The following is an 8,938-nucleotide window of genomic DNA, read 5'->3' as shown; positions in this document are numbered from 1 at the left end:
TCTGATATTTAGTTTTAAAACCTATCTCATGGCTTGCAATATCAGTGCCAAGTTTTATCCGAATCGGTCAATATGGTGATTAGGTCCCCTAAGTACCGATATCCCGAAATGACTTCTTAAGACCAAAATAATTCAAATTTAAACACAATTAGTAAGGTAAATTTTTAGCGGAATCTGTGGCGGTGGTTACCCAAGATTTGGCACGGCCAAACTTAGCATGTTTTAAATTGTTTCAAACTATTTTCGACTAAAATCCACTGTGGCTCCCGAAAAATTTAATATGTAAACCATTAGCACCCACAACTACGTTGTACGATCTCTATGCTGAAAGTATTTCGGCAACTTAAATCGAGATATGTGCTACAATTTCAATCATTTTCGACTCATGTCAGACAGAACTTCTTACATCATCCTCGTACGTAATAATATGGGCAAATAAGTAAACAAAATAAGCATGTATGTCTTTGGAATCTAGTTTTTAAAGAAACAAAGAGAATCTTTTCTTGAATGCACTGGGTTATCAGCTTATATTCATGACCGACCAAAGTATGCGAATTTCAATGAATTTGTATTCCGCTCTCTTTCTATACGGATTCATAAAAGCTGGTTTCTATTCAAAGCGAGGCTTATTATCGTACGAAAAACACTTGCGTAAACACATTGCGGCGTTCTATTTTCGGTTATATTTACAAACTGAAAAGATGAAATTATTATTCATAGCCTTTTGCATAGTGTTATTGGCTTTAAATGGTTTGTTTTAAATCTTTTTTTCTGTGCTTTATTAACTCAAATAAGTGATTTTGATTTTAATAATGCACTCTGATTTTAGTTGCCGATTCCATTCCAGTCGATGGCGTTCTCTGCCCCATTGGCAAAAATGAGGTCTTCCTAGAGCTGGGACCGAATTGTGATCGACATTGTAAGACCCTCAATGAACCCTGCATCAAGAAGGGTGAACCTCATCGCACAGGCTGCTTTTGCCGTAATGGTTTTGCACGCGATGACGACAACGAGTGTGTGGCTATAATATTATGCGGTAGATTGCAGAACTCTTTGAGATGAGGATGAATATGAGATTTGTTTTGATAAGAGTTATAGAAATAAAATAAAATTATAATGAAATTATTTTATTAGATTTTATTGGGACTCAAAGTGAAAATTGGGAACAGTGAGTTACAGAAGGCACCTCGATATCCACACCAAACATGTCCAGATTTGACATAAAAGCACATAAAAGGCACATTTATAACCCACACTCAACCAAATTTGTTGTTGCAAAAATTCTCATCCGATTTGGCTGAATTTGGACATAAAGGCACATAAAAGACACATTTATAACCCACACTCAACCAAATTTGTTATTGCAAAAATGCTTGGTAAAACAGCAGTTTCTGTCTGCTGAAAATGGGAAAGCAGATATTACTGCTATTTCAGCAAACTTAGGGCTGCAAACATTTCGATCAGCTGAATCCACAAACAAAATCGGCTGTTTTAAGTATAACAAGTAAGAGCGTGCTAAGTTCGGCCGGGCCGAATCTTATATACCCTCCACCATTAATCGCATTTGTCGAGTTCTTTGCGCGGTATCTCTTTTTGGACAAATATAGAATATTGAATATAAACTGTTATGCTATTGGAGCTATATCAAGTTATAGTCCGATTCGAACAATAAATGAATGCTGGACATTGTAGAATGCTGAACATTGTGTAATATTTCAGTTCAAAGCAAAAAGCAAAATCGGGAGATAGGTTTATATGGGAGCTGTATCAAGCTATTGATCGATTCAGACCATATTAGACACATATGTTGAAGGTCATGAGAAGCCGTTGTAAAAAATTTCAGCCAAATCGGATGAGAATTGAGCTCTCTAAAGGTTCAAGAAGTCAAGATCCCAGATCGGTTTAGATGGCAGCTATATCAGGTTCTATACCGATTAACGCTATACTTAGCACAGTTATTGGAAGTCATAACAAAACACCTCATGCAAAATTTCAGCCAAATCGGATGAGAATTGCGCGCTCTATTGGCTCAAGAAGTCAAGATCCAAGATCAGTTTATGTGGCAGCTATATCAAAACATGAACCGATTTGAATCATACTTAGCACAGTTGTTGAAAGTGATACCAAAACTCTACGTGCAAAATTTCAGTTAAATCGCACGAGAATCGCGCTCTCTAGAGGCTCAAGAAGTCAAGATCCAAGATCGGTTTATGTGGCAGCTATATCAAAACATGAACCGATTTGAAACATACTTAGCACAGTTGTTGAAAGTGATACCAAAACTCTACATGCAAAAATTCAGTTAGGTCGCACGAGAATCTAGAGGCTCAAGAAATCAAGACCCAAGATCGGTTTAGATGGCAGCTATATCAGGTTCTATACCGATTAACGCTATACTTAGCACAGTTATTGGAAGTCATAACAAAACATCTCATGCAAAATTTCAGCCAAATCGGATGAGAATTGCGCCCTCTAGAGGCTCAAGAAGTCAAGACCCAAGATCGGTTTATATGGCAGCAATATCAAAACATGAACCGATGTAAACCATACTTAGCGTAGTTGTTGGAAGTGATACCAAAACTCTACGTGCAAAAATTCAGTTAAATCGGATGAGAATTGCGCCCTCTAGAGGCTCAAGAAGTCAAGACCCAAGATCGGTTTATATGGCAGCTATACCAAAACATGAATAAAATCGGACAAAAATTGCGCGCTCTAGAGGCTCAAGAAGTCAAGACCCAAGATCGGTTTATATAGCAGCTATATCAAAACATGGACCGATTTAAACCATACTTAGCATAGTTGTTGGAAGTGCTACCAAAACACTAAGTGCAAAATTTAAATAAAATCGGACAAAAATTGCGCCCTCTAGAGGCTCAAGAAGTCAAGACCCAAGATCGGTTTATATGGCAGCTATATCAAAACATGGACCGATTTGGCCCATTTACAATACCAACCGACCTACACTAATAAAAAGTATTTGTACAAAATTTCAAGCGGCTAGCTTTACTCCTTCGAAAGTTAGCGTGCTTTCGACAAACAGACGGACGGACGGACGGATGGACATGGCTAGATCGACTTAAAATGACATGATGATCAAGAATATATACTTTATGGGGTCTTAGACGCATATTTCGTGGTGTTACAAACAGAGTGACGAAATTAGTATACCCCCATCCTACGGTAGAGGGTATAAAAATCTGCCGAAAAAAATTGGTATGCTATTTTTTATGTTTGCCTGTTACTTGAAACAGATGATTTATTAACCCTTCGCTACACCAACCCAACATGGTAGCTGACTAGCTACTTTGTTTAATTGGATAAGATAAAAAGAACATTTGTTCCACTAGCCGAACGTAGAATAGCGTTACAAGCACCTCGATCTTCTACCCTCATTCTAAAACCTCTGACACCAAGTTTCGAGGTGTCTCCCACCACTTGATCTCTCCGTCGGCATTTTTGTTGCTGTTGTAGCAGTTTGGGTGTCCAGATCCAAAACTCTGCAACTAAGGATGGGGTGCGTCCAGAGGGATCTGCGTCTGATTCGAGTGGGTCTGACTGGACAGTTAAACAGGTGGCGTGTGTCGTGTGATCCCTGTTCACAATCGGGACATACATCTTGCACGACGGCATTGATCCTTGTTCTGTAGGAGTTGAGACGGCTACATCTGCCGGAGGAGGTCAATTTCTTCAGGTGCAATGGGAGGCGGTCGTTTTCCAAGGACTACATTCAACCAGTAGCTATTTACCGCATCTGCTACCGTGACTGCATGAATGTTGTTTAGACCTTCTTGATATGACGCTTGATCTAGAGGTTCTCTCTTGTAGCGCTGAACCTCACACTCTAGTGGCTATCTATCCCACAAGACGATTATTTGAATGGTCTCTGCGATAACAGCCCAAAAGGTACTGCTTAGTTATGTCTTCACACTGGTAGGATCTTTGTCTTCTGATGGAGCTGGTCCACATGAGAATTGGGGAGACAGCCCGACGCAGTTCGAAGGGCGGCATTCTGATAGATCTGAATGTTATTCCACTGCGTGTCAAAGAGCTGACGAGACCACACTGGCGCTGCTTAACTTACCACAGACCGGCGAATTGCTTTGTACGTTGTCAACAAGGTTTCTTTGTCAGCTACCCAAGTGCTGCCGGCAGGTGACTTGAGGACCTTGTTTTCTTGGACTGTGCTGTGGCATGTGGAGAGAATGTGTAAGAGCTGTCAAATGTGACGCCAAGTATTTTAGGACACTTGGCGGTCGGAATCATTTCTCCATCGACCATCACAGTCAGCTCGGCATTCACCCAAAGCATATTTGTGGCTGAAGATTTGGTGGCAGATATCTTCAGATTTCTTGTAGCGAAATATGAGGCAAGTTCGCTGAGGTAGGCGTTCAACCTATCGCAGATGTCAGGAATAGATGAGGGGCCTGATGCCATGATCGTACAATCGTCCACATATGATACGATCTCTATGCCGTCTAGAGGGGGTGGAATGAAGGATAGGTAGAGGTAAAACAGTGCCGGATATATCACTCCTTCTTGGGGAACTCCCTGTTTCACTCTACGGTGCTTCGACTTCTTATCCCTTAATTCCACAAATGACTGGAGACCACATAGATAATTCCCGACCCAGCATTTCAGGCCTGGCTGGAGGGACGTATTGGCGATGTCCTCAAAGAGTTTGACATGGCTGACTGTGTCGAATGCCTTCGATAGGTGTCGAATGCCTTTGATAGGTCCAGTGCCACGATGACCGTCGTATCACATGGCCTGGGCTGATTGAAGCCACGGCAAATGTGTGCGATAATGGCATGCAAAGCAATTATTGTGCTATGCAATCTTCGAAATCCATGCTTATGCTCAGCAAATGGAAATTCTCCTACGAGGCTCGGGAGGAGTAGTGCCTCCAGCGTCTTGGCTACTGGTGAGAGAAGGGCGATCGGTCTCTACGACTCCCCAAAACTCGGGTCCTTTCCAGGCTTCAGTAGCACTCTGTCCATCTTCCCGGCATCGGTAACTTTAAGAGTGTTCAAAGACAGGTTGAGGACAGTAGTAAGTTACTCAACTACAGGTAGATCCAGATTCTTCAGCATCCGTGTAGAGATTCCGTCGGGACCCAACGCCTTTGATGACTTGGCGCCACGGTTGACATTTGTAACTACATCCACGATAAACTGTAAAGGCTGTTCATAGGCTCGGAGACCGCGGAAACGACGAATGGCTCTCCTCCTAGCCCTGTCGCATCTCTTCGGATCAGTCACAGTTACGTTGCCAAAAGTGACTGAGGTCTTGTCATCCCGTCTACCGGGGTTCGAAAGTGACTTAACAGTAGACCACAGCTTGCCTAAACGGTGCCTAAGTTACATTGCTCCAAGTGTCCCAGCCACAAATTCTGCTTATGTTCGTTGCCTACCCTGTTTATTTCCAGATTCTGCTCGCTGATTTTGGGGCTAGTGAGGTCCATACGACGAATCCCATCACCCTCATCTACGAGTACCACTGCCCGCGCCGGGAAATATGGCCGCACTTGGGGTATTGTCTTCCGTCAGGGCATGGGCACAAATAAGGCTGATGTTAAAGAATTTGGCTTTTATGCGGATTGTGCGCAGCCTCTCACCCACCGGGGGAAAGCTTGAGACAATGTATTTCAGTCTCCTTCTAACAACAAAGCCAAATTCATGTCGCGTGTTATGGCAGCTATAGTCTAGTTCGTCACCGTTTGGTGTTGTTGTGAAGCCATTCCCAGTCCATCGCACTTCCTGTAATAACAGCATTGTACTTCTCTAATACATCCGCCAGCGCATATACTGCACCTTCTCTATAAAGAGTCCGGACATTCCAGGTGCAGATCCGCAAATCATGGTCCTTATTCGTTTGCGTGAGTCGTCAACGTTGGGGGAGTCCGTTTTTACTATTCCTTTGTTTCTTATAGTAGCGGGTTACTTACCCAGCGCCTCAACCGCATCGGTTCTGTGGAACCGCACATGTATCCCTCGTTGTCGCGAGCCGCTTGCTCCAAGATCCTACGCTCGCCTCCAGCCGACCACTAATCTGGGAACAGACGCTGATGTTGGCTATTGGTTATTTGAAAACGCCAATAACTCGCTTTGTCCTCTCGAGTATCTTTGGCACTCAGTATTTAATTGAGAGCCAGTGCCACCTGACCCATCACTGAGACTCTCCTATCGAAATCGCTTACTGCCCGCGGCTGCATTTGCAACTACTTCGTATAAAAACGAAGCTTTCCACTATCCGCATCCTGTGGACGAGCCCGGTAGCTTTCAGTTTAGCTTCCCGTTATAAGGATGGACACCACCCAAGGCCGAGCTCAAACTTCAAGCTTGTGGTGTTCATAGTCATTGTTTACAAGCCACCAAAAGCATTTGCTTCTGAGTTTATTTGAAAACAAAGTTATACGTGGTGGAGTTCAAACGTAATAGTGTGATTGCGTGAAATTAGGCTGGAAAAATACAAATTGTTGGCGAACTCAAACACCTCAGAGTGAAGAAAATGTTTGTGTATCGCACAAAAAAAACGTTATAATTATAATGATAGCGTTGCCAATCTGATTCGATAGGCTTTTCTCTGCGCTAACTAAAGCCATTGTACTGCAATATGCCAAAATATCGGCAGAACACTGATTTTGGTAATAAAATTCAATGATTTGCAAGCGTTGCTCGTTAGTAAGTCTATTCATGATGAAATGTCAAAGCATACTGAGCATCTTTCTCTTTGACACCATGTCTCAAATCCCACGTGATCTGTCAAATACTAATGCATGAAAATCCTAACCTCAAAAAAATCACCCTTTACTTTTAGCTTGCTTTAGTAAAAAAGTGTAAAAAAGTATATTTGATTAAAGTTCATTCTAAGTTTTATTAAAAATGCATTTACTTTCTTTTAAAAAATCCGCAATTACTTTTTGGGCAACCCAATAAATCTAACTTAAATCTAAATAATTTTGCTACGAAATATTAACTTTTTCTAAGGATAAACGCAAACATTGCCCCTTAAACAGCATCCTTCCATGCAAAAATGCAGTACACGGTTATAAGAGAATATAGTACAAACATTAAGCGGCGGTCCACCTGTCGTTCTACAAACTCGTCTACATCCTGGTTGACCTGCTAGTACCAACCTCGGAAATGAGGAACATAAGCGGAGTTGTCCTAGAAATGAATCACAAACAACGATGAACTTTTAGAATATACTAGTCCTCCCTCACAAAAAACATTCGCTCTTGAAGAAAATCTACTTACCATGAGCAGCCATCAGAAAACTGCACAGGACAATAAAAATGGCGGAGATGCAAATTACCTTCATTGTAATCAAAAAACCCGTTTACGTTTCTACTCAGAACCTGTAAGAATCTGTGGTTTATATACCCATGACAATGGTTAACTACACCATTGAACACATTTGCTGACTTAAATTCTTCATTGATTAACTTTCCTTTTCTTAATTAATAATTGCGATTAAAAGCAAACATCAATGAATAATTTTGGTTTAATTCTCTTCACCCTTTTCTTTGAACAAAGATCAATGCATCTGTTGAAAAACAGGGAAACAGTTTAAATTCTTTCATTACTCTATACATTGACTATGAGCTAATAAAATCATTGGCAAACAATCAAAAGAAAACATTAAAGATTAAAGAAATTAAATATTATTTCTAAATTATTTATTTATTTAAATACTAACAGCTGTATTCACAAAACTTAATAAAGCCTTAAAAAAAGACAGTTTATTCCTATAAAGGAAATCTGTCAATTGAACCTATTTCAAATCTACATTAAGTTTTGTGAATACCGGTATAAGCTTGTAGCAAATTATATATCTGGTTGGTTTATGATGTGACAATATCTTCGGAAAATCTAATCGATGAGGTTCAGTATTGGAGATCTCCATCTCCACTCTTTCCCTGACCATCGCAACATAAGTTTTAGAATCGCTCAGCCAGCGCCGAATCCGATAAGCTTCCGGAATAAGTTTAAAAGCAACTGGACAAAATTCGGAAGACTACTCAGAAGCATAGAAGACATTGAAGACAATGTCAACAGGATTACGACTGCAATAGTGGGGTCTTTCGGGGATAGTTGTTCCCTACGAGAATGGAAATGAGCCCAAGAAAGACCCTGGATGACAAGAGAGATTCGCAACATTGGGAAAAAGGTCCACAAACTTTACAACAGAGCACGTCGTAAAGAAACGGACGTTTACTGCGATGTGTACCAAAGGCCTGCACAAACCCCATTCATTGGTCTCTGTTTTTGCTGAACTCATGAACCCTGAACCCACATGATGTTGTAAAGGGTGATTTTTTTGAGGTTAGGATTTTCATGCATTAGTATTTGACAGATCACGTGGGATTTCAGACATGGTGTCAAAGAGAAAGATGCTCAGTATGCTTTGACATTTCATCATGAATAGACTTACTAACGAGCAACGCTTGCAAATCATTGAATTTTATTACCAAAATCAGTGTTCGGTTCGAAATGTGTTCAAATTTTGACAAATTTTGTTCAGCGATGAGGCTCATTTCTGGTTGAATGGCTACGTAAATAAGCAAAATTGCCGCATTTGGAGTGAAGAGCAACCAGAAGCCGTTCAAGAACTGCCCATGCATCCCGAAAAATGCACTGTTTGGTGTGGTTTGTACGCTGGTGGAATCATTGGACCGTATTTTTTCAAAGATGCTGTTGGACGCAACGTTACGGTGAATGAATACATTTCGAACCGAACACTGATTTTGGTAATAAAATTCAATGATTTGCAAGCGTTGCTCGTTAGTAAGTCTATTCATGATGAAATGTCAAAGCATACTGAGCATCTTTCTCTTTGACACCATGTCTGAAATCCCACGTGATCTGTCAAATACTAATGCATGAAAATCCTAACCTCAAAAAAATCACCCTTTATTTGAAGACAACTGAAGAGCGAG

The 8,938-nt window shown here is 40.9% G+C and overlaps 1 protein-coding gene across 1 annotated transcript; it reads left to right on the top strand.

The window, feature by feature from the left end:
- The first annotated feature begins 560 nt into the window (after positions 1-560).
- Positions 561-1,125, top strand: LOC131997005 (uncharacterized). The gene is made up of 2 exons (XM_059367244.1): positions 561-750; positions 830-1,125. The coding sequence occupies exons 1-2, from the start codon at positions 561-563 to the stop codon at positions 1,060-1,062; spliced, it is 423 nt and encodes a 140-aa protein (XP_059223227.1). The 3' UTR covers positions 1,063-1,125.
- The last annotated feature ends 7,813 nt before the right edge of the window (positions 1,126-8,938 follow it).

Source organism: Stomoxys calcitrans, chromosome 4, assembly GCF_963082655.1.
Source record: "Stomoxys calcitrans chromosome 4, idStoCalc2.1, whole genome shotgun sequence".
In the NCBI taxonomy this organism is placed as follows: Eukaryota; Metazoa; Arthropoda; class Insecta; order Diptera; family Muscidae; genus Stomoxys; species Stomoxys calcitrans.
The sequence above is the reverse complement of the archived record's forward strand: the minus strand, read 5'-3'. Positions and strand labels throughout refer to the sequence as shown.